Genomic DNA, 26,220 nt, shown 5'->3' with positions numbered 1-26,220 from the left:
GCCAGAAAGTCCGTTTTACCTCCTATCGGAGCCGGGATTGTGGTTATGATTTATGCCAGTTGTGTGCCCAAGTATGAGGGGGAAAAATGGTGACGTCTCCAAGTGAAATAGTACTAGCTTTTTCTGTTTTAATCAGGTGAAATAGAACTGGCCGAATATAGAGAAACGGGTGCATTACAAGACAGCATTCTGCACTGTGTGAGAGAAGAAAGCATTCAGAAAAAAAAGCTGCGCTCTTTAAAACAAAAATCTCTTGATATAGGGAATGCAGACTCCCTCTTGTTTACATTAGACGAGCACCGGAGGAAGTCCTGCATAGACCGGTGTGACCTAGATAAGCCTCCCGCCCATGCCGCTTACGTCATGCAGAGACATGACCACGGACGTCCCAGGCAGAATTCGGCTTCGCGGCCGGAAGACCCCGAACCGCCCGAGAACCCAGCAATGGAAAGTTCCCAGGAAGCTCGCAGGCCCGTGATTCCCGAAGTTCGGTTAAACTGCATGGAGACGTTTGAGGTCAAGGTTGATTCTCCTGGAAAGCCTGCTCCTAAAGAGGATTTAGACCTGATAGATCTGTCCTCGGATTCAACCTCTGGGCCTGAGAAACGCTCGGTGCTCTCAACGTCGGACAGCGACTCTCTTGTGTTTGAGCCCCTTCCCCCTCTCCGAATTGTAGAGAGCGACGAGGAGGAGGAGCCCGCGGGCCAGGGAAACGAGGGGGCCTCTGCTAAGAAGGCCGCCTCCTCTCCCTTGGTCCCCAGCTCCCGCTCTGTCCCCAGCCTCAGCACGCCTCCCCTCGTGCAAGTCAGCGTGGAGGATTGTTCCAAAGACTTTTCTTCCAAGGACTCAGGAAACAGCCGGTCAGCAGGTGCCACGGACTCGGCGCTCAAAGCTCTGGAGGAGCCTGCAGACTCCGCAGAGTTCTCGAAGCAGGGGGCGCCGCAGGACCTGGCCTGTGGCAGCCCGCTGACGCTGAAGCAGAAACGAGACCTCCTTCAGAAGTCCTACGCTCTCCCTGAGGTGTCCCTGGACGACAGCCCGGAGCCTGGCGCCCAGGAGGAGAAGCCCAGTGGGCCGATGCCAAGTTCGGGGGCAAAAACCGTCCTCCTCAAAGTCCCCGAGGATGCTGAGAATCCAGCGGAAGGCGAGAAGGCCGACGCCAGCGCCGAATCGGATACGGAACAGAATCCGGAGAGGAAGACGGAAGAGGAGGGGGCCGAGGAGTCCGAATTCAAGATCCAGATTGTTCCCAGGCAGAGGAAACAGAGGAAGATCGCCGTCAGTGCCATCCAGAGAGAGTACCTGGACATTTCCTTCAACATTCTAGACAAGCTGGGAGAACAGAAAGATTCAGGTAAGCACCTCTCTCTCTTTGCTCCCAGCCTTGTGTTCCAGTCCGCGCCTCTTTCTTGTTAGGGTCTCACATTGATGAGGCGTCCAAGTCTCAATCTTATAATGTCAGGGAGTGACATTATAATTGCTTCAGAATCACTCCGAATGCTTCCTGCTTACGAGAGCATGTTGGATTCAGATGTGGTTCTATTGGCTCCATCAGTGTCTCTGTATTTGTTGTTTCTACAGCTTTCTAGTCAATTCTTGGCCATCCTTGGCAAGAAGAGGCAATAGTTAATTCATTGAAGATATCCCAAATATCATCACAGCTTTCCTTGCAAACAGAAAAAAGTCATTAATTTTAACTCTGTTTGCGTTCTTCGTTTTCCCATACTTCAGCCAGCTTTGGTATATAGTTCAAAGAAGGAACACACATGAAAGACTAAAGAAAAGCAAAGAGTGCTTGGGTACGTTACGAATTGACTTGGGGCACCTGGGTGGCTCAGTCGGTTAAGTGGCCAACTTCAGCTCAGGTCATGATCTCACAGTTCGGTTCGTGGGTTTGAGCCCCACGTCAGGCTCTGTGCTGACGGCTCAGAGCCTGGAGCCTGCTTCGGATTCTGTGTCTCCTCTTTCTGCCCCTCCCTGCTCATGCTCTGTGTCTCTCTCTTTCTCAAAAATAAATAAATGTTGAAAAAAAGAAAAGAAAAAAGAATTGACTATAATCATGTAGGATCCACAGTGGGTTACATCTTCTAACCAAATGTCAGCAATCTGGTGGACATTATGTGTCCTTAGGAGCTGAAAATCCCAACTTACAACAGATCCTAGTTCATGGGCACCAGTTAATGGTGAAGCTGTCACAGCACTTGGATTTCCCATTTCAGGTGTAATTTCCCACAATGCCTTGGAGGCACTGTTTTTAAGAAAGAGAATTGGAAAAAGTAGCAAGCCAACAATAGTCCACCTCATCCTAAAACCCAGTCTTTTGCAGTATTACTGTAATGCTGATTGCAACACTTTGTGTCTCAGCTCATCCCTTAAAAAAAAAAAAAGTGCCTCATTAGAAAAAATGAAATTGGCCAGGGATGATTCTTGCAGTAGATTCCATGTGGATCGCTGAGAACTGGGAAAGCTCTTGGAAACATGTGGTGGAAAACCTGTCCTTTTCTGTAGGAGACAGACACCCTGAGGAAGTCATATCTCTGGTCCTACAGATAAGCAGTAGCAGTACCAGAACAATTGCCCGGGTTCTAGTCCTTCCTCTCCCACTGCTCCACACAAAATCAACTCCTAAGATGGGGTAAAGATCTTTTATTGGCCCCGGGCATTTCCTGAGATTTCCTGCTGCTCTCTACCTCCCCGGACAGAGCTGTGTACCTTGAATGTGCTCTGTTGAATGAACATGAGTATATTTGCAAAGGGTCATGGGAAGACCCTTTCCAGGCAGCGGGAAGAATAAGATCCTGATAATAACAAGAAAGTTTAAGAAGGTTTCTAGGGAAACTGGTAAACTTTTTTATTGTTTGGAGCCAGGAAAATTGCCACATGTAGATGGAGGAAAACATTGACCAGAGACTATAGAGGTTTATAGGGTGGGTATATAAGCAACCATAGAAGGTCTATAGGGTAGGTATTAGGTATATAGGAAACTAAGTCCACAGAGTGGGTGTGTATAATATATAGGTTGTAGTATGTATGCATGTGTATGTGTGTGTGTGTGTGTGTGTGTGTGTGTGGCCTCCTTTATCCATCCTGTGTCAGACTGTTCCCTAGGCTACCAGGAGACTGGTTTTATATTAATATATTTGTGATCAGAACAAGAGGAAAGCACCTGACAATTATGATAATATGTCTTTAAAATGCTTCTAACATATGTGGTGCTGTCATAGTTTCATACCTGTACGGTGTCCCACCCCCCACAGACACACACATCTACTCCCCCCTACTGGGAGCTGGAAGGAGGCCTGGGTGCTCAGTGGAAGACGCAGGCTTCCCCACACTTTCTCCCTCTGTCAGCTGGAGTAAAGGGAGGCTCCCAGTCCTTCCAAACTCAGAACCACCAGGTCTAACCACATCGAGCACTTTCTCTCTGTTCATGTGAGTCCCTGCAGGAAGGCCCAGGTCACCCTTCTAATTTCCGGAAGCCTCTGCGCATCTCCTGTTCTGAACCTTTGTCCCAATTTATGCTAATGACTGAAATCCTTCTTTCTTGCTTCGTGAACAAAATCTCCTCTATGCTCTTTCCTCGGAGGGCTCCTCATGCCCTCGTCCAGCAGAAACCCCACTGGGTCTGAGGACACCGCTTCCCTCTGCCTTGTCCCCTTGGGCTTGGATGAGGGGTAGACACCTTCCTTGTTCAGCACCGCCCCTTTCAGACCATTCCCACCGTATCTCTGAAAACACCCAGCTCTGAACCTCTTATTACTGATCTCTGATTTTTTATTTTTTAATCTGGTGACAGTTTTGCTCCTGGTTCTTTTTTCACTCTTTTCTAAACCATGTCTGCCTTAATTCTCAGTGATCTCAGGATTGGAGTAAATGACACTTCTGAGGCTCTGGCTTCTTAGTTCCTTGAATTCATCTTTTCTAGTGACTTGGTTTTCAACCTCCGCCCCAGCTCAGCTATTCAGTCTCACGGTCGTGTCACAGACCTTGTTTTTTACCAACAAGTGCAGCCTTTCTATGTCATTCTCGTGTCTCCTGTTCTCTGATTTCTTTTTTTAAAAATTTTTAATGTTTATTTATTATTTTTGAGAGAGAGAGACAGAGTCTGAGCGGGGGAAGGGCAGAGAGAGAAGGAGACACAGAATCTGAAACAGGCTCCAGACTCCGAGCTGTCAGCACAGAGCCTGACTCGGGGCTCGAACTCACAAACCACAAGACCATGACCTGAGCTGAAGTCGGACGCTCAACCAACTGAGCCACCCAGGTGCCCCTCCTGTTCTCTGATTTCTATTTCTCTCTCTCTGGGCGACGCTGTGTCAGTGTGACTATCTTTCATGTCCCTCCCCTACTTCATGTCACCTCTCCTCTTCCGTACTCAACTCAACGCGTGTAACCCTCCCCGGCCTTTGCTTTTTCAGGCTTGCTTGGCTAAACACAGCCTTGTCAGATCCACCTTTCCATCTGCCAGCATCTGTACCTACTGGACGGGCGTGACTGGAGAAAAACACAGAACAGTAGTCTCTGGTCTCGTTCCAGATTCACGACCACAGACTTCAGCTGGCTCTTCAGTCTACCTGGCAGTCATACCCTATTTCCACTCTCCTCCACTCACGTTGCCATTCTCCTAGGGGACTTGTCCTGGCTACTTGTCTTTCCAAACTTCCGATTATTCTTCCTGTTTGACATAATCAGAAGAAATTTCCACAGCCTCCTGCCACCTCCTTGGCCTGCCTTCCAATGTCTGCACCTGGCCTTCCTGGCTGGGGCTGCAGGTGAACTGGCTGGTTACTGTTTAAAGCCAGCCTTTCCGTAGGTGGACAAGATTCCACTTCTCTTACTTACCCCAGGACACAGGCCTAGAAATTCTCCCTTCTTTCTCCCTCCTTAGTCTTTTCTTCCTAAGGTATTCGTCACGTGAGCATACAAACATAATCTTATTTCTCTCTTACAAAAAAAGCTCTTGATCCTAGCTAGTTCTCCCAATTATTCTCTCATTTTGCTCCTCCCCTCTTAGCAAAATGTTTTAAAGAGTTGCCTATACAATCCTTATCTCCAACTTTCTCCCATTCTATTCTCTCCTTTTTTTTTTTTTGAGGTTGATTTATTTATTTTTGAGAGAGAAGGTTAACACCAGTGGGAGAGGGACAGAGAGAGAGAATCCCAAGCAGGCTTCACACTCTGCACAGAGCCCAATGTAGGGCTCGATATCAGGACTCTGGGGTCATGACATGAGCTGAAATCAAGAGTTGGACACTTAACCGACTAAGCCGCCTAGATACCCCCACTCTTGTTTTCCCAAAGAAGTCATCATTCCTATAACATTTCATCCCCAGTGGCTCCCCCAAACATCACTTGACAAGATCACCAGTGCTAAGTTCTTAGCTCTCATCCCTCCCACCCATTTTACTTAGCTTCTCTGATATCAGACTCTCTTGATTTTCTGCGTGGTCCGTGGTTACTCCTTCTCAAACTCTTCTGCTGCTTCTTCCTTATCTCCCTAATGAGGGAGTGGCCTACAGTCTCTGTCTCTGTTTACACCCACTCTTCTGGGTGATCTCATCTAGTTTTATGATCTTGTATATTGTCTGTATGCTGAGACAGCATCATCAGTTGCCAGTTGCTGGAAGAATGCTGTGTAACAAGCATAAAATCTCTGCAACATCTAGTGATAAGTAACGGGTATTTATTTAATTGGACGGTCTGTTGGTCATCACGGATTGGCTAATCTAGACTGAGCTGGGCTGGGTGGCCAGCCTCCTCCTGGGACTCTTGAAGCCCAGGAATATCCCCTCATGATGATGGCAGAGGCACAAGACAGCAAGCCTGCATGCACAGGTGCTTTGCAAGCCTTTTGTCATGTCGTGCCTGCAAACATTTCACTAGCCAAAACAAATCACCTGGCCAAACCCCAAGTCAGGAAGGAAATCTATCTTGCCTTTGTAAAAAATGTTTTATTTATTTTTGAGAGAGAGAGAGAGAGAGAGAGAGAGAGAGAGAGAGAGAGACAGCGTGAGCAGGGAAGGGTCAGAGAGAGAGGGACACACAGAATCTGAAGACAGGCTCCAGGCTCTGAGCTAACTGTCAGCACAGAACCCGATGTGGGGCTCAAACCCACAAACCATGAGATCAAGACCTGAACTGAAGTTGGCCGCTTCACCGATTGAGCCACCCAGGCGCCCTTATGTCCTGCCTTTTATGAGGGAGGACCTTCTAAGTCACATGACAAAGGACATGGATTTAGGGAGGAGTGAAGAATTGGAGCCATATCTATCAAGTATCACATGGGATGTACTCATAATAAAAAAATTATCTGTTGGTTATCTGAAATTACATTTTAACTGGGAATCCTCTATTCTGTCTGGCTACCTTAATCCACCTTTAGAATCTGCTCGGAATCTGCCCCCTTCGTATCATCTCTCCTTCTTCCACTTGGCTCTGAGCCACCAGCACCTCTCACCTGGGTCAGCGGCGATAGCATTCTAACTGGTCCCCTGCCTCCCTCATATTGTCTTCATATCTTCTCAACACAGCAGGGGAGCAATCCTTTAAAGCCTGAGACTATACCATTCCTCCGATTACAACCCTCCCTTGGCTCCCCGTTCCTTCATGGGAGAAGCTCAGATCTTTTCATTCCTGAAGTGCTGTGTGGTCTTGATTCTCATTAACTCTCTCACTTCGTTTTGTGCCGCTGTCACCACGTTGCTTCTACCCAGCTGCCATGGCTGCCTGCCATTTCTTTTTCCATTTAAAAAAAAATTTATATTCAAGTTAGTTAACACACAGTGTAGTCTTGGCTTCAGGAGTAGAACCCAGTGATTAATTTCTTACATATGACACCAGTGCTTATCCTGAAAAGGGTCCTCCTTAATGCCCGTCACCCATTTAACCCATCCTTAGCCCCAGGAACCCTCAGTTTGTTCTCTGTATTTCAGAGTCTCTTATGGTTTGCCTCCTCCTCTGCTATTACCTTATTTTTCCTTCCCTTCTCCTATGTTCCTCTGTTGAGTTTCTCAAATTCTACATATGAGTGAAATCATATGATATCTGTCTTTCTCTGCTTATTATCTTAGCATAATACCCTCCGGTTCCATCCATGTTGTTGCAAATCCACCTGCCATTTCGTGAGCCCTCCCCACATAGCTTCACCTGAGGGTCCTTACCACTGACTGTTCCCTCAGCCTGAAAATGTCTTGCCCACGTGTCTGCTCAGCTCACTCTCTCGCTTCTTTTGATCCTTTGATCAAACACCAGGCTCCCAATGAGGCCTGGGTCACTTCCTACCTTTCCACCCCTGTCTGGCGTCTTGGAATCCTCTCTTTTCTGGTTATCTTCTGTAGAGAATTACTCTTCTAACTTGAAATTTTATTTTTATTCATATTATTTATTGTCTGTTTCTCCCCACTAACATGAAAGTTCCCCAAGGGCAAGGATTCTTGCTTCATTTGTTCACTGATTGTATATCAAGTGCCTAATAGAGGTTTGGCAAATGTTTGATGAGTGAATGGATGGTTACAGCATTTTCTACACATCACTATAAAACCTGAATAGAAATATAAAGGGGCGCCTGGGTGGCTCAGTCGGGTAAGCATCTGACTTCAGCTCAGGTCATGATCTTGGGGGTTGTGAGTTTGAGCCCCGTGTCGGGCTCTGTGCTGACAGCTCAGAGCCTGGAGCCTGCTTTGGATTCTGTGTCTCCCTCTCTCTCTCTCAGCCCCTCCCTGCTCATGCTCTGTATCTCTCTCATTAAAAATAAATAAACATTAACAATTAAAAAAACTGAATAAAAATATTTTAAGCTAAGTGTATAGGTCTATTCAAATATTCATTGTACTCTTAAATTGTATACAAATGGAAGGTTTCATAAAAATGATTTAAGACTGAGCAAAAATTGCCTGGTTTATGAAATCTTTGTACACTAATGATTACCTTACAGTAAAGAAATTACATTTGTTTAAAATTAAGGATACACCAAAGATTTCAATAAGCAGAGCAAAACTCTAAAAGTCTCAATGGGCTTTCAAAGAATTCTCAAACATGAGCTTTAAGCTTTCTTGTTCTGTATTATTGGTAGGATAAATGCCGTAGAAGCAACATATATATAAAACAGAGGCAGATGAGGGTGAAGAGAGGTGACTGCACATTTATTTATTTATTATTTTTTGATTGTGTGTGTTGTTAACTAGAGATTTGGGGAGAATACCCGAGAGAAAAGTAATCACCTTAATCTCTAATATCTTAGTGACTAAGGGAATTTAAAGCAGGCAGTCATTTTGCACGTAATTTCCTGCACTCAAGAGGGTGCAGGAAACACTATAACAGTTATGCTTTCCCTTTTAAATCAAGATCTTATTAATCTGGCAATCATATCTATTCGGAAAGACCTCGGAGAGTCAAAAAATGGGTGTTCTAGCATCCGTGCTTGAAAGCTCTCCCCCCAGGATCTCACCCAGGATCAAGTTTACTTTTCTTTCTGACGAGTTTAGTGATCATCTGATAATAGGATAGCATCTGCATATTTCAGTTGTTTGTATGGATGTGTATGGAGACTTGCTCTTGACAAGAGAAAAGTTGACAATATAAAAAGAATGGACCGAATCATTGTGAAGCTTGAGAACTTGAAGCCATTTAGGAGGGACGTTCCCCAGGTGACAGCATGGAACATTCGTGGAAGCCTATGGAGTAACGCCAGGCTGCTCACTCGGTTCAGTATAAAGTGTTGCTTAAGATGGCAAGGAGGTTTGTAAGGAATTTTAGGCGGTTTGCTATGATAAACTATCAAGATTTAAAGGATCATCTTTACCTAGAATAATGTGGAACAGCGTGTTTTCCGTTGCTGATAGATTAAGAAGACCATAGTGTATGCTGAAAATATTTCCTCTTAGATACATTTGTGAAATAGAAGGAGCACATGATATAGTCTGTTTCTTGCTCAGCTAATAAAATAGAAAATCTGAGTTAATACTGTTTATTCCAAGTTAGATACAGTCTCTGCAACACTTACAGTTTAGCAAAGGCTATAGACAAGTATATAGAGAACTCCATTACAGCGTGGTAAGTTTGGGAAAGGTTAGGGACAGGGTGTTCAGGGATTATGTATGAGGATCGCAAGACCCATTCTTTGGTTTGTGATTTTTGGGGGAGAGGAGGGTACCTTGAAGACCTTCTGGAGGAAGAAGTGTCTGTATAATTGAGATGTAATTAGTGAGTAGGACATTGCCAGAACGAGGTGGAGTGGTGGAATGACGTAGGTCGAATAAAGTGTAAGCATCTTCAGGTAGTGGATGAAAAGAAAGTCAGTTCTGGAAAGGCGAAGTGACCTGCTCGAGGCTATGCAGGAGGGGCATGCTCGAAGCTCTGACTCGGTAATTGCGCTGTTGTTAGTCTCTGGGAGGCATTTCCACAGATGCAGAGTGCAATTTGGGAGCAACTCTCCTGGGAATTTTGAAACCAGTGTGTATAGAATTCTGTTGAAGTAATTAATTGGGCCAGAACGTACAGAATGATTCAAATGGGTATATTAGGCAAGAGGGAAAAGATATGGGAAAGGTCCTTGACTTTGCTTTTACTCAATATCCTGAGCTTTAAATAATATTTCTGTTTGTAGATCCCTCTGCTAAAGGACTTTCAACTTTGGAAATGCCACGAGAATCCTCGTCTGCCCCAACGTTAGATGCAGGGGTGCCGGAAACAAGTAGCCATTCCTCAATATCAAGTAAGATTTCCTCTGGTGATCATTTTACCTGTACATTGACTTTGGAGCAATTCTGACTGCATTGTTTGCAATTTTCACACTCCTGGTATTGGTGGGGTTTTTTCTTTCTACATGTTGTGTTAGCTTCCTGGGTGACATTCTGCTGTAAGATCTCAGAGATCCTGAGACGTAGGCTCAGTTCCATCAATATCTTAGTGTTTGATAAATCACTACGGTTACGGATTGGCCAAGAATCCCAATTTGTTACAGATTAATCACTGAATCACATAATTCAGCAAAACAAGTGTGTATGACTAGCCTAAACCTAAGGCACGGAACTAGTTAGAGGACAAATAAAAAGCACTGCTTGTGACAATTTTACATTGAACACCCATGTTCAGTCTGAATCACTTCCAACATGATGTTATCTAAGTTATCATAAACTAAATGGAACAGATGTACCATGATCCCGGTGTCATGATTGAATCTAGCCCTTTTGGATCTGAAAATACAAACGGGGTGAAATTCTACAGGGTCTGTAGGAGGCAGCTGCTTTGAAACTGCCTTCCGTGGTCGGGTGCTAGCTTTTGTCCTTGAGGAGCATGAGTTCCGCTGGGGTGAAGGTAAGGTGTCCGCCTGGCCCCAGGGAGCCGGCGAGGAGACGTCAGCATGGGCGGCCCTCAGCGGGGATCAGAGATGCGGAGGCGCACCGTCTGCCAGCCCTCATCCCACACACTGGTCTCTGTGTCCATGTGAACGGTGCCTGAGGACAGTTCATTTTTCTGTCTTTTGAAATGAGGATGATCCTAAAAACCCAATTAAGATCCTAACTAAATGCTGGACTGGTGGTATGGAACATCATCATCATCTTCATGATTCATTCATTCATGCATTCATTCATTCAGCAACTGTTTGTTAAGTGACTGCCGGGTGCTGGGCACTGTGCTTGCCACTGAGGGTCAAAGGTGAATGAGTAGGAGACACCCCTTGTTCAAGGAGTTTATAGTCATAGTAGTAACAATAGGCACCATTGATTGGATACTTTTTGCTGAGCACTGTGCCAAATGGTTACACCATTGTTATCTTATGTACTCCTTACATCAGCCCTGCATGGGAGATCTTATTGATCCCATTTTATAGACTGGGAAAGAGAGGTTAGAGAGGCTAAGCGACTCGCCTAACTCAGATAGCTACTAAGTGATAGAGACAGGGATTGACGCTAGGACTATTTGATTTGCGAGTCTGTGGTCTTTTTTGGTATAACCCACTGCCTTAGAATAACTCAAGTTCACTTATAATAGAGATTATAGAAATTCTAAGGAAGTGTTTTCAAGTGACAGTGACTTGCCCTTTTGGTAGCAAGGAAGAACAGCTGGTTCTGAGTATAATTGTTCTTTTGTCATAAAATTCTGTTTGATAACATGATAAAACATTGTTAAGCTCACATACTAAAATCATGAAGGCATATTTCTCTCTCCTCCTAATTTACATGAGTCATATAAAAAAAGAAGATAGCAAATTCTAATTAGAATTCCAAACAGATAGGGTGGCTCAGTCAGCCTGACTTCGGTGCTACTTAAATGTGTTGTAAAATCAGTGTATCCACGGTCTCATGATTCTAATGTCATGGCTGAACGTAGCTTTTCTGGAGTTAGCACAGTGCATCATTACACGTCCACCTTCTTCCTCCTTTCCATTAAAAGCATGTATTGGATGGCGCTTGGTGGCTTGTTCTTGGAGGTGTCATACTCGTCACCCTACACACTGAGCTGAACATTAAGGGTTTTTACTCTCAGGGAATTCTGCTGTCTTTACAAACAACTGAGACTTGGAGAAATTATGAAATCACTAGAGGTTTTAAAACCGCCTCTGAGCCTGATCATTTTTAAATTGGTTAAGTCTTCTAAAAAGATGTCTGCTTTTGTATTTTACCTGAAGTTGTACCGTTTCCAGTACGTTCATAACATTGCAAATTCCACCAAGCAACGAGAATCAGAGATTTTCCATGTTGGTGAATTCAGTTGACATGGACTCTGAGACACAAGAATTCCCATCACACCCCTCTCTTTGGATCAGTTTGCAAATGATCATTCTGTGGCTAACCACGCCGTGACCACCGTGAATCCAACAGCATGCTACTGACATTAAAAATGTTAGAATTGATTTCACATCTCACCAAGTTGCAGTCTTGGTGTGGCGATTGTGAAGCCTGTGTCTAACATTTAAGGTTCCCCAGGGGCCATACGATCATCCTGGTTCTACCATTCCCACCAGGGCAGGTACTTCACAACCTCAGTTTCTGCAACTGTCCTCATAAGAGAGTGGATAACCACACACTCTCAAATGTCCAGGAGTTTGGGACCGTGTAGAAAAGGCACATCAACGATTCTCTGCTTTCTCATGGGGCTGGTGGCCGAGACCAAGGGGGCCACCGACGGAGGAGGAGGAGGGTAGGAGGCAGGTGGCTTTTTCACTCAACAGTCTACTGGCCGAAGAGTTGTTGTTGTTGTTTTTATTGTTTTTCTGGTTTGGAGATGCTCATAACTTGGCATTTCTTTGGTGGGATATTTGCCAGTGCTTAAATTGCAGGATAAAAATATTACCATTATTTTCTAAAACAAAGATGTGTGCCGGAATACACCTGTGAAGTGTGACTCGATTCACATTTCCCAAACAGTGGGCAGAGTCTCACACAGAGATTGAAAACAGCATTGATTTTGGAGTCAACATGTTTTGGTTCTTATGACCACCCCGTTTGCTAGTTGGTTCCTAAGTAACGTAATTCCAATTGCTTCAGTTTCCCTCTCTAAAAATTGGGATTGATATGTGTCATTTTACTCCAAAACATAAATGTACACATGTGCACACACACATAGACATGGGAACCTCACGAGGATATAATGGAGCCCTAAACTATGGACACACTAGCTCCATTAAAAAAAACAAGTTAATTGATCAATTCAAAGTAGTATTATCTGCCTTAAATCCTTTTTGGAACAAGGTAGAGTATACAAATAAAAAAGTAAATGAAAGTGACATATTGCAACCGTAGGTATTCTAGACTACAGATAAATGCTCTCAGGCACTGTTTCTTTCTTTACTGAGGAAAGAAAGGCACTGGGAATAGCAATGTGCCTTAGATTTTGCCTCAGACAAGAGCATACAATTTACCAAACAATTATAAGTAGCCACTAAAGATTCAATTAAGATTCTATATGGATTTGTAGAGCCGTTGCATGCTGTGGAAACGTATGCCCCCTAGTAATCATGTCCTAATTTCCTCCATATAGCTCAGTATAGACAGATGAAAAGGGGATCCCTGGGAGCTCTAACAATGAGCCAGTTAATGAAGCGACAGCTGGAGCATCAGTCTAGCGCCCCCCATAACATCAGCAACTGGGACACTGGTGGGTCAAGCCTTTTCTTCTCGTTTTACCTCTCAGATCAGCAAATGCCACTTACTGTGTGTCCCCTCCGCTCTCGTGTTAAGGATTAGATGTTTCTCTTGTGTTCTGTGATTCAAATTATTTTTTTTTAAACCTAAGGTAATGAATAAGGCCATTTAAAATTTCTGTGTGTTCTAGAGCCACCTGTTTGTCCGTTTAGGCTGGTCCAACTCTTTCTCCTCTAAGACCCAGATTCCAGATAGTAGGTTATCTACGTGGGGGCTAAAAGATGTAAATGCATACAGAAGGGAATGGGACTATGATTTCATGATACAGACTAACAAACAAAGACACCAGTTTACCAATATTCTCTGTTTTGTAAAGTATCCCAAGTAAGGGGATATTAGCACTACTGTTAACACTAACAAATACAGCTTAGCGACGTCGTGATCTGCCGGTAGGTTTGGGCATGTGAGCTCCGTGTTTTAGTCGCCAGGGTCACCAGGTCGGACACCCGCATGCTTATACGGTGGCGCTGCATCTAACCTCAATTTTAAAGTAAGACCTGGGCTGCCGTGACATGTCCATTTTCTACATGATTGCTCTGCATTCTCTAAACTTTGGTACCACATTCTGCACCCATCCTACTTTCTCAAGCCAGTAGTACTGGGGCAAGCCTGCTCTTTTTAGTGCCTGCCTTTCGTGTTTTTCTTTTTTAATTAAACGGGCCATAATCACATACAAGATTATGTATGTGAAAGCACTTTGCAACATGCATGCACCATGAAAATGACACAGTCTATTACTGTGGTGTGCTCTGGGGACCAACACTTGTATCAGACTATTTGAGTGTCTTGGTTTAGTACTTTCTGGCCATAGTTATATGAGATTATTATTTTAATATCCTTCCTTATGGCCAGAAACTATCATGTCCACAAAACCGAAATACAGACATCCTGTCATTTTTGCAAAACCATAATCTTCACATACATTTTATCTTATCTCCCCCACGGCATCCATTTTTTTTTTTTCCAAAAAAGGAGAGCTACATAAATAAGTCCCACACACCATACCCAAGCCTACATTTAACCAATGGTTTCAACTCTCCTGGCTTAAAGATTCTTAATATTTTAAAGGTTTACTGTTTTATCTTCTTTTTGGTAGTAAGTGGTAGTGAAAAATGTAATGGCCCGAAGCCAGCAGGCAAGAGAGACAAGGAGAAGGTCAGGATGACCAGCCTTGACAGCTGACTGGGTCTAGGTGGAGTTTTTCTGTCCACACCACAGAGGACTCTGTTTCTCTCTTTATTTATTTACTTTGAGAGAGAGGTGGGGGTAGTGGAGGAGCAGAGAGAGAGGGAGAGAGAGAATCCCACAGCTCAGGACCTGATGCGGGGCTCAAACTCATGAACCATGAGATCATGACCTGAGCTATAAATCCATTCAGATGCTTAACTGACTGAGCCACCCAGGTCCCCCTCTGTATCTCTCTTTACTGAGATGAAACCATGTAAGGACCTGAGGATGGAAGCCTTTGTTTGGTCAGTTCTCTGATAATTAAATGCCCCCCTAACTCCACTTTTAGTAAGTTGAGCTGGGGCTCTGAAGATGATTTTATCATGCCTGTGTTTTCTGTAGCAAGTACCTCAGCCTAAGCTAACCCTTTCAGATTTGGACTTCAACTGCACCTAGTTTGATTGACTCAGTAAAGTCATAAAACAGCAAAGAGATCTCAATGTCCAATCCAAATTTTAATTTTAAAACATCTACATGATGCCAAATAACCCATTTAACTGAATTTTTCACGTTCAGCCAGACTTCGGCCTTGTTCATGTTACTCTGGCTTCTCACTTAATACTCGCCGTTGATGTGCTGCTTGAATTTTTTCACCTGTCTTCCTGGGCTTGTTTTCCATCCTCCAAATTGGTTCTCTAAGTCACCAAGTCCCACTGGAGCTTCATCTCAATACACTTGTTTTTATTAGTGCCACAAAAAGTTTTCCCCAAATCTAAGACCACAGGAGAGTCAATGAATGTGGAGGTCAGTGTCAGGTGGCACGCCACTTGATGCTACACCTGTCGATTCAGCGACTCACTGGTCCCCAGAGGAACAAATCTGATCACGTAGACACTGTGAAAGGCGGTCTAAAACCTGGGTCATGATGGATGCACCTGCTTGCTCACCGAACACGTGCCTCGTCTCCATCGTGCGCATCTGATGGTTGCTTCTCTGCTTCATCTTTCATAGGAAACAGATGTTCCAGAAGCACCACTCCTCCATGTCTTCCCCTGTTCCCTTATCCCTATTCCTCAGCCCTCGGTGAAACAATTACCATTTCCTTGCTACCAGTTCCACATGTTTTCTGTATGACCTTTCTGGCCATTGCCCCAAATGATCACTTATATATTTAATGATTTGCATAATACATTTATCTCATGGCTGTGACATTAGGTTTCCAATTTTTTTTCATTTCATACCAAGAGACAATAGTGTTTGAGCTTGTTTTGGTGAGGAGGTAGATAATCTGGACTTTTTTGGGGCACTTTTAGATGTTCTCCTTCTTTTAACTGTACTTCATATACCTGAATGAAAGGTTTGTGGTGAGAGCCCAGACGACCCTCCCCTAAAATCTAGGATGTGTCCTGTAAATATTAGTAATCAACAATAACAATGACCAAAAACATTGGCCCCCAAAAGTTATTTGTAAATTCTTTGTGTTGCGAATCACGCTAAGTTGACGACATTGAAGACTGAAATGCTCTATTTATCCACAGAACAGATACAGCCTGGGAAACGCCAGTGCAACGTGCCGATGTGCCTACACCCTGACCTGGAGGGACAGCCGCTGAGAATGAGAGGTTGGTTGAGTCGTGGAATCTTAGCTGGATGAGCTGAAAGACGCTGTGTATGTCAGTCCCCCGGTCCCCCAGCGGGGGCTGAGCCCTCCTCTTCAGCGGCTCCAGCGAGTGGCTCTACCCTTTGTTCAAATACCTCCAGGGGCTTGGAGTGCATGATATCTCATCTTTGAACATTATTGACAGAAACTTCTTCCTTACAGTGACTTTCTAACCTGTGGGGCCACCCAAAACACGTCTAGTCCCTCCCATAATTTTTCAGACATTTGAAAAAAGCCAGGCATTGCTTATTCCCTCCTATCTTCTCTAGAAAATTGTCCCTGGGTCTTTTGGTATTCCTTTTAATACATGTGAGCTGTCTGTATTATTGTGTATCTTCTCTGAACATGGTCTAGCTTATCTGTGTTCATTCTAGAATGCTGAGATCAGAGATGAATAGCTTCTTTGAAATGTGAAATCAAAAATTGCACCAAATACACACTGGACATCATGCTGCTCATAGGAGAAAGCTGAGGATAAATTTGTACCAAGATCATCAGAATATGTATTTTCAAAATTCATCTCATGCTAATCAATCATTACTTTTGTTCTTCTTCAAATAAAGCAAGGTTAACCCATCATTTGTAAAAAACAACAACAAAAAAATGAACTATGACCACATCTCTTAGTGAGCTCATTAAATCAAGCAGACTTATTATTTAGGACCATATCGCTTGGGACCATTCCATTCTTCCGGTTTTCCTTAGGAACAAGGAGATATTTATCTTCAGCTTTTGCTAATATTCATTGAGCAATGAATAGCAGTTTTAGCCCCTGCATGCAATGAGACTTTTCTCACTTAATGGGTCTAGGTCTGCTTTTATGAGCAGAAATCAGGTTGGTCAAACAACTCTGGTGCTTAGCCACGATCCAGTGACCAAGTTAGTAGCAGCAAAAATGAAAGATGGAAAGTGAGTCTCTTTCACCATAAACTGAAGAAGTCCACTGGTGTAGCTAAGGGGCCGATGGGTATCTGTGTCCTTTGAGACAAACCAACACCTTTCTAATATCCCTTATCTCTAAGATTCCCCGAGGGGCTTTGGTCAAAATCTCCAGCTTTGGAGTTGGTCTTTGGGGGAAGTCTCCTCTTTATTCAAGTTTCTAAGAACCTTCTAGTTCTGTTCCTAGTTCCATATAGAGTGCAGTTTGGGTATTCAGTTGGGGAAACATGTGGTGGCATCAGAAGTATTGCCCACAACTGGGGGACAATGAGACTGCCTTTGATATTGCAGACTTAGTGGTAACTCGGCTCTAACAAAAGGTAGCTGAGGTCTTACAGCTTCCTTTTGCAGTTCCCACCTTCTTCTTCTACATTACTCTGCTCCCATGTTATTAGCAACATTCAGAAATCCATTGATTCAGCTAATGTTGCCATATGGGAGCAAGCACCCGATATCTCTCATAGATGACTGCCACAAATATTGCATGACATATTTGGTGTTGTCACATGAATAAGCAACTTCACCATGATGTTGTCAAAAACACAATGCTACTGTCTTGGCATTTGTGTTGGGTAATCATTGGCTTGAAACCACCCAAATGACTTTGATTCCATCCCTTTTCTTGATTAGAATGTGATTTCTATTTAATAGTAATTGGCAACAATATTCTGAAAGCCTTGACTCAAGAGTTTTTTTTCTTTCAATTTCTCATTTCTAATAAGACTATATCACCATCTTGTGGGCTGAATTTTTCTATTTTTAGCACAGGCATTTTGGTATCTGGTAGCCATGGTGTGTCAATGTCCAAGAAATGTGGAATACTGGATTTAAGTTTTCTGTGTTTTGGTTTCTTGAAGTGACTTCATGCTGTTTACCTTAGTGTTTAATAATCAATCATGTCTTCTTTTATCTTGGCCCAGTTCTCACTTTTTCTATTTTTTGTCAGTTTGTAGTTATGCTACAGGCATAAATGCCATTGCTTCCACACAAAGCACCATCTTGATGAGAGAATGGAGACCCTTTGTCATGGTACGCTTGGGTACAAGTAGGAAAGAATGTCACTCAGAGAGAGCTGATAAATATTGTAGTAAAATTTAGATGCCCCTGTGGGACCTTTGGAAGTGACATAAAAATGTTTTTAGATCCTTTCCTTTGCTGTTTGGGTCTACAGGGCCTCCTGCTTCTCACAAACACACTTTGTAGCCTCTGACCAGACAAGGGAGTCTCTACCGTGTGGAGGCATCTTGATTCTTCAAAGGCTTTGGTGCCCTTTTTTTTTCCCCTCCCTCAGATTGAAACACATTGCCCACTTCACTGGGCTTCCAACGTTTTTACGTTATTTTTTTTAAAAACCAATTCTCTGAATCATTACCTTTCTCCTCTTTAAGGGAAGATCATACAATTTTGTTTTGTTTTTCAGCACTAAATTACCAGTTCTTGATGAGAAACAGGTTCTTTATTTTTTTCGTGGATCAGTTATTTAATTAGGTTCTTTGTAAGAAATTTAGAACAGCAATTTGTGAGGATAAACTCCATTTGTGAAAGAAAACAGGGTTTTAAACTCTGATATTTATTGGCTGAAGTCACTGGATGATTCCTTCAAAACATTTGATATTTCATTCATAAATATTTTAGCTTGAAAAGTGAAGTCTCTTGCTTCAGGGCTTATGATATTAATTTCCAAAGTAGAAAGCTGTTTTGATGTTTCAAAGCTCAAACACCTCCCCTTACTTAAGTGTGTAGAATTCTGGGATCTTATTCCCTTCTCAAATTGGCAGCATTTTAGGGTTGGCACACATTTGTGATTTGGGAAATGGAGGATCGCAAGGGCATGTTCCTTTTATGCCTAGAAAATAAGGGTTGTAAATCATTTGAGGGTGCCCTTGAATAGATTTCTCCCTTTTCCACTTTTGTCTTTGTCTCCTGTTGGTCCCCTGAACTCTTTCTGATGTTTTTGAAGTCAGGAAGCAAATAGAGCGATAGAAATCTAGCTCTTAAAATCATGCAAACACAAACAAATCACAGTCTTTCTTGAATTCATTTTACGGTTGAGAGTTTTTCACAGTGTGGTGGTGCTGATCACGTCGTATCCCGTGTGATCGTGGGAGGATTTCTAAGAGGGGGATGGGCTTCTCCTGGCCCCCAGAAACAGACTTACTCACCACCTGTCTCCTTGCTGCTCACCCAGGCGCCACGAAATCCAGCCTGCTGTCGGCACCCAGCATCGTCAGCATGTTTGTGCCGGCACCCGAAGAATTCACGGACGAGCAGCCAACGGTGATGACAGACAAGTAAGCTCACAGGGTCATTCCCCTCCCCGGATTTACAGAGTCCGAGAGTTCGCTCACCACGGTTGTGAGAAAGCACCAGAGGAGGCACGCAGAGCTCTGAGTCATCACTTGTTCTTCAACTGGCCGTAGCCGCAAATGTTCGTATGGACTTGTTGTTTTAGAAACATAGTCTCATCGTGTGGACAGCTTCTGTTCCTGCCAGGGCACGTTCCTTTTTCAGTTTGGACAAAAATGCAAATAATACCCACTGACTGGTTCTTAGAAGCTTCAGATTGTTAGGCTGGGACTCGGTTTGAGACTTGCTTCTTACTCCCATCCTGCCAGCAGGATCCTTTCTCTGAATCCCAAACTGGTAATGTCGCCTCTGGGTTTGCTGGCCTTCAGTATCCCCGGGTTTCTTCCAGGATAAAGTGCAAATGCCTTTGATCATAACAAAGGCCCTTTAGGTTGTGAAGGTGCGTCCTTGCCACTCCTGACTGGGAGCTCTCTCCCCAGCCCCCTCCCCTTCTCTGAAGCATGCCGCATGTGCTCTCCCGTCTGTGCTTACATAAGGGCCCTTCTCTCTGAACTTTCTCTGCCTGGTGAACTCCTATTCGTGCTTCAGGACCCAGCCAAAGGCAAAGTGTCCCGATTGCATAAGGCAGAATTAGTCATACCATTCTCCTAGTTTCCATAGTATTTACTACATCTCTCTCTTCTACTGCTTACCACATTGTAGTTTGATTGCTGGGTTGTTTGTAGGTATGGGTTCTTTAATACAGTAGGAGTTTCTTAGGACCTGGAACCCTTTCTTCTGTATTGTATACTCTAAGCTCCCTAGACATTGTCCGGCACACAAGTGCTTGTTCAGTGAGTGTGGAAAAGAATAAGACTTGCAGGATTTCAAGTTTAGAGAGAGCCCCTTGGGCCATGGAGGCTTCCCGGTGGCATGTTGGGTAGGTTGGGATAAAGGGAGAAGAGTGTGTGGTGTAAGGGGCTGGTGTGAGGATCCGTGCAGCTGGCCACGGCCAGCGGTCATTACTGAACTCAAGATGCCCACCGTAAAGAGCTGCGTTGGACTGTCCATGTGGGGAGCACCTACGTGCGTGAGGAGGGCTCTTCTTGGCTCCTCCTTTGGTACAACGTCCCCATTTTTTGTACTCCTCCATGTCCCAGGCTTTGTGTGCACTCCATTTCTCTTCTTCTTCAGTTACAAGTGGGAATCCTATATTTTTGAAAAGGTCCATTTGCCAGGGACTTCATGTAATAGTTTGTATTTAGGAAGCTCCTAAATAAGTTTGTGCTGGTGATTCAGTTCACTAGCTCTTCCCAGGGGGCTTTCCCTTCACTTTGTAAAGCCGACTAGCTGCGGGCGAGTACAAGGGCCTTGGCTTTGGCTGAGATGAATTAAATTGAACCTATATTAGACACTACAAAGAGCAATAAGTTGGAAGTCCCTTACGAGCAGGGGCCATTGTGTTTTTACATTCTACACTGAGTAGACGTGGTGAGCTCATAAGATTGATCTAAGTGAGTGGTAGAAAAGAGACTATGATCCAGACTCCCCGGGCTTTCTAGAGTGTTCTCTTAGCTTAACCCCCCCATCGCTTCCCCACAAATAGAACATTTTTCAATCTGAGAGCTTAGAAAAGCTTCCATTTGTGCCTAGGCATTTTTTATGTCAACAAATGAAAAAAAAATAATTGCGTTACTGACTATCCCTAGCAATAATTTTACATGCACAAAATTCCCCAACCAGAAGCTCCAAACTGTTATCTGGTTGGTGTTCACTGTGGAAGGGAACAATAATTCACAGACATATGGGCCAGACGCTCGTGAGTTGAATCTTTTCAGCGATTTAAAGAGCCTTCCTGATTTCTACCACATGTGCTGTTTCTGTATGTCTGGTTAGGGTGGCACGGCAGTCTACTATTTATTTATGAGAGTGAGATCGCAATAAATAGTGGACTTTTGGGGACTTGTGGGGACTTTTCCAAGACTCACCAGAAATGGCTCTATATACTTTGTTATGTCTTAAGAATATTGTTGACCTTTGTGGATAGCACTCCTCTGTTTTCTTTGCAGATGCCACGACTGCGGGGCCATTCTCGAAGAATATGACGAGGAAACCCTTGGGCTGGCCATTGTGGTCCTCTCCACATTCATTCACTTAAGCCCAGACTTGGCAGCCCCGCTATTGCTGGATATAATGCAGTCTGTGGGAAGGTGAATATGGCTTCTGTTTTTTGGGGAAGAAGGAGCCTTATTCAGTCTACATCTTGAAACAAAAGCTATCAATTCAAAAGTAAAACATTCAGTAACCTCATAGGTGTTCAATATTTGTGGGATCAGTGCAGACTAATTTTAAATATTGGATGGACCAGAGTTTTGATCAAATTCCCTAGCTCTGTCAGGTCATGAGTCACAGTGTCACAGTATCAGAATGAAGCTAGAGGAAGCTGCACAAAGAACAGTCTAGTATTTGTTGCCCTCAATTACTACACGGGCTGATGTTCAGAATAGTACTCAGTACTGTGCACGGTTCATCATTAAATAGTTTACAAGTTTTAGATATTCTTATTAGATATTATTTAGATATTGTTATTTATAAGATTTAGATACTGTTATCTCTCTTTACCTATTTTAAATGGCTCCTCAAGGCACCTTGCAGTCTGGGGCATTGTCATGTGAAGGGAAGTGGGAGTGTAATTTCACACTTCTGACTCAGAAGAGGGAAGGATGCACATACTTGGGACAGAAAGGCTGGCGGAGGGGAGATTAAACTTAGCTACTTTTGAGAATTTTCACGTTAAGAAAATTCCACTTAGCAGATAGGATGTTTGAAAAAAGTGATGTACTTCATGGGTATAAGCGGAGTTGACATTCAGTAACAAAGTGTAGTCCTAGCATGCACGGCTCATCAGAGAGGACGGATTACATTCTGCATGAATATATTAAGTTTCTGGGGTGCGCTTCAGGCTGGGGGCATTAGACCTCCCTCTTGCCCTGAGCCCTTCATTGTTGAATTGCTCAGTGACGTGCAGAATAACTGAAGAGTCACACAAGACAGGACGTGATTAAGAGCTGTACCATGTGGTGCACACAGTAAGTGCTACAGAAGTTCAGGATGGAAACAATTTCTTAGGGACGGTCTCTATGGAGGAGGTAGGGAAAAACCAGGATTCTGCAAATTCCTGGTATTCAAGGGAGGGAAAGAGCATGAATTGTAATGGAGCTAAAAGTTGGTCTTTTTTTTGTTTTTAAGAAGAAATGCTGATTTCAAATGAAAGACAAACAGGAAAGCATTAAAAATCCCTCAACCCGGGGCGCCTGGGTGGCTCAGTCGGTTAAGCGTCCGACTTCGGCTCAGGTCAGATCTCACGTTCGTGGGTTCGAGCCCCGCGTCAGGCTCTGTGCTGACAGCTAGCTCAGAGCCTGGAGCCTGCTTCCGGTTCTGTGTCTCCTTCTCTCTCTGCCCCTCCCCCTTTCATGCTCTGTCTCTCTCTGTATCAAAAATAAATAAAACATTAAAAAAATTAAAAACAAACAAAAAAAACCCCTCAACCCTTAGCACTCCTTCTGCAGATTTTTCTATAGTGTCCTTAGGAGGGTATATCCTTAGGAGATGGTATAACTATCCTGCCTCTGATACCTAGCAATGGCCAGTGCGCAGTGATGAACAGCGGGTGATGGATAGAAAAAGAGGAATTATCTCATTTACACCCTTGATTTTAACCTAATCATTGCAATTGTGGACTAAATCGACCGGCTGTGGAGTTGAGAGTTTTTATAATGCAAGGTCACAGTTCTTACCAGCAATGACTGTCAGACTTAGGTCAGATGGCATTATGGGTCTGATCTGGTATCATCTCCTTGAACTGGCTGGTCTAAGTTGTAATTGATGTATAGAGGGATTTTATAATAAACCATGGTCAATCATTGCCAGCTGCTGGGAGGTAAAGACGTGAGCTTTGAGGGTACGTGAAGGAAAAACAGTAGCAGATATATTTTTACCTGCTTATATATACATATATTTAAATCTCTACCTTCTTTGGGTAGGTTAGCAAGAGGCGGGGTGGGGGTGGGGGAGTATTTAAAGCAGCTGCCACAGTCCTTGGCAACCTAAGCCTGATCTCCAAACCTACCAGGAAATGGATTCAGTCGTCACCCAGTTCAGAGCTTCCTTGCACGCCTAATTCCAGATGGGGTAATGCGGATTTATGAACACTTAGTTTATTTATGTTAGTCCCACAGGAACTATTTCCAGGGCGTTCTAAGAGTATGTGAGCTCAGCATTTATCACCCAAGTCTTTCCGTGATTTTGTAGTTGGCTCTCTACTTAGATCCCTCTTATAACCTACCCACCCCCTTTTCTAGATATAGCCATCAAGACTGCATTTGCTGCGCCCCTAATGACCGTTTACTTCATTGGCCAGCACTTATTGATTCGTTGTAGTGTCATTAACCAAGGCAGCTGGGAATGAGGTCTTGCGTTAGTAGTCGCTGGACCCTCCATTCCTCCCCGAATGCATTCTTGGCTGGGTGCAGTCTTGTGGTCCTAAGTAAATCAGCTCTTTAGCATTCTCCTTATTTGTTTCTTCAGTGTCTTCCTGGTGAAGGCATGTTTTTCTAAAGCCACCAACTTGGTGGGCTTAGACATTCTCTTTCTTACTATGCATATAGAATATTTCCATGGGTATGAACCATATAATTACAAAAAATTACGTGTTATATATTGATTACTTAATACATTTCTCTTCTCAATATGTCATTTAGTTGATTAATGACAGATTAGCTGACAGAGACCCGTATTACCTGTTTTACAGTCTGAGAGAGGCTTTTATAATTTATGGTTAGTTTGCGGTTACAATTCAGAGGAGGAACACAAAGAAATGAATTCTGAGTTAATATGTAAAGAGACTGGGTCAAATGCTGTTCTGATTATCCGTCTAACCTGGCTGCAAAGGCCATTTTGTAGATTGGCCAGGTGATATATTAGACCAACTTAACTCTGTGCATGTCGGTGGAAACATCCGATTTGATGCAGAAAGCAGGTCTCAGGAACTGGGCTAAGTCGAACCCTGGAGACTGAGCCCCGTGTAGTCCTCTGACCAGAAGCAGGGGACTTGCTAGCAGTGTTTCTGGTCTCCCCACTTGATCTGGGGCCACACATGGTGGGGGGCACTTGTGGGGAGAAGTATTGGGTGTTATATGGAAACCAGTTTGAAAATAAACTCTTAAAAAATAAATACAATTAAAAAAATTAAACAACAACAACATCAACAACAACATGAACGGGGGCCACAACGGGTCCTCCCACAGTGCTCCTGCGTTTTGTCATGAAAACTTAAGATATTCATGTAACTCTGTCTGCTTTTCCTAGATTGGCATCCAGCACCACTTTTTCCAATCAAGCAGAAAGGTAAGATGCTGAAGTGAGCCCAAATCTCACTTTCTTTTTGTTGCCTGTGCCTCTTCATCCTGTTTCTAAAACACCAGCAGGTGCACTGTGGGCGGAGTCTTGTTAGGTTCCGCTGCTGCAGCTCCGGAGAGCATTCATTCATTTCTGTGCATGCCTTCCTTCACTCATTCCTTCACTCACTCGCTCATGCATGCATGCGTTCACTCATTTAGTTTTATTTTGTATTTATTTATTTTTTCATGCACACATTCATTTTAGTCACCAGGACTTATTTTAGGCCCACTCTGTAGCAAGCGCTGTGCTACATACTTAGATTTCAACTTGGGGGGAAAGTGACAGGATTCCTGCCCTCAAGGGGCCTGGAGTCTGCCTAGGAGGTGAACAAGAAGAAAATATTTGCACAAATGTATAATTGTAAACAGTGCTTAGTGCTATGAACAAAAAGTATATGGAGGCCGTATGACATTCAGTTATTCAAAAAGTACTTAGGAATGACCACTAGGAACTGAGGGTACTAGTTAACTGAACAGCGAAGTCTGGTTTTCCTGGAACTTCTGTTCCAGTTGAGGAGGCAGACAGTAAGCAAAGTAACAAACAAGAAAACTGATAATGTAATTTAATATCATTCAGTGCTAAATGCTATGAACAATAACCAGTTAAGTCCAGGAGATACAGACAACCAGAGATGGTATTTTGGATGTAGTAATGGTCAAGGACAGCCTCTTTAAGGAAGTGGTATTCAAACAAAACCTAAAACAGGGGAGAGTGATCCAGGTGGCAATTTATAAAAAGAATGTTCTAGACAGAGGAAGGAGCAAATGTAAAAGTAGAAGTCAGGAAAGGGCCTTGGATATTTGGGGAACAAGACTAAGGCAGGCTGGAGCAGAGTGAGTGGGGAGAAGGGGCAGGAGAGGAGGTGGACGAGGTAACATGAGGTGGCCAGGTAGGACCCAGGAGGTCATTGTAAGGAGTTGGGACTTTAATGGAAGGGAACAGGGAGTAGGGGGCGACATGACTTGTGTTTTGAAGAGATTATTCCAGCTACTGTGTTGAAAATAGGTCATGTAGGACAGCAGGTCAGGGGTGGGAAAGGGAAGCCAGCGTGGAGACCATTTCAGTGACACGGGCGCAAGATAATAAAGACTTGGCTTAAGGAAGTAAGAGGTCCCATTAAGGAGATATTCAGGAAATGTTTTTCAAGTTGAGTCAGCAGAATTCGCTGATAGACTGGATGTTGGGCGTGCGAAAAAGAAGGCAGCAAGAATGACTCCCAGGTTCTGGTCCAAACACCTGCATGGATGGCTTTGCCATTTACTGAGATGAGAGACAGGTGGGTGTGCATGAGGTAGACCTGAGTTGTCTGGGTCATGGGAGGAAGGGAGGAGACAGGCTTCCCTTAAGGAGTGATGTTTAAACTAAGATCTGAAAGATATGACTTGCGTTTAACCACGCAGATTGCTAGGGAAAAAGCACAGGTCTCAAGGTGGTAAAGAAGAGGTTGTGTAGGTATAGTCACAAGAAGTCCAGTGTGGCTAGAGCGCAGAGATGTGAGCTCTTGCTGAGATTGGCTTGCCAGAGTATACGGGCTTCTAAACCATATTAAATATTTTGGGCTTT

General features: G+C 43.7%; 1 protein-coding gene across 3 annotated transcripts in view; it reads left to right on the top strand.

Moving 5' to 3' along the window:
• UNC79 (unc-79 homolog, NALCN channel complex subunit) overlaps positions 1 to 26,220 on the top strand; it is a 258,645-nt gene that overhangs the window by 167,540 nt on the left and 64,885 nt on the right. For 2 of the 3 annotated variants that reach the window (XM_029952060.1, XM_029952059.1), the window contains 7 exons: positions 137 to 1,354; positions 9,605 to 9,712; positions 12,982 to 13,098; positions 15,851 to 15,934; positions 19,100 to 19,202; positions 21,267 to 21,407; positions 24,565 to 24,603. In XM_029952060.1, the coding sequence (XP_029807920.1) occupies positions 137 to 1,354; positions 9,605 to 9,712; positions 12,982 to 13,098; positions 15,851 to 15,934; positions 19,100 to 19,202; positions 21,267 to 21,407; positions 24,565 to 24,603 (1,810 nt within the window). The remainder of the gene's footprint in view (positions 1 to 136; positions 1,355 to 9,604; positions 9,713 to 12,981; positions 13,099 to 15,850; positions 15,935 to 19,099; positions 19,203 to 21,266; positions 21,408 to 24,564; positions 24,604 to 26,220) is intronic. The other variant, XM_029952061.1, reaches the window with a different exon arrangement.

This window comes from Suricata suricatta, chromosome 9 (genome assembly GCF_006229205.1).
Source record: "Suricata suricatta isolate VVHF042 chromosome 9, meerkat_22Aug2017_6uvM2_HiC, whole genome shotgun sequence".
NCBI classification, from domain to species: Eukaryota; Metazoa; Chordata; class Mammalia; order Carnivora; family Herpestidae; genus Suricata; species Suricata suricatta.
Note: the sequence above shows the minus strand (reverse complement) of the source record. Positions and strands in the feature narration are given on the sequence as shown.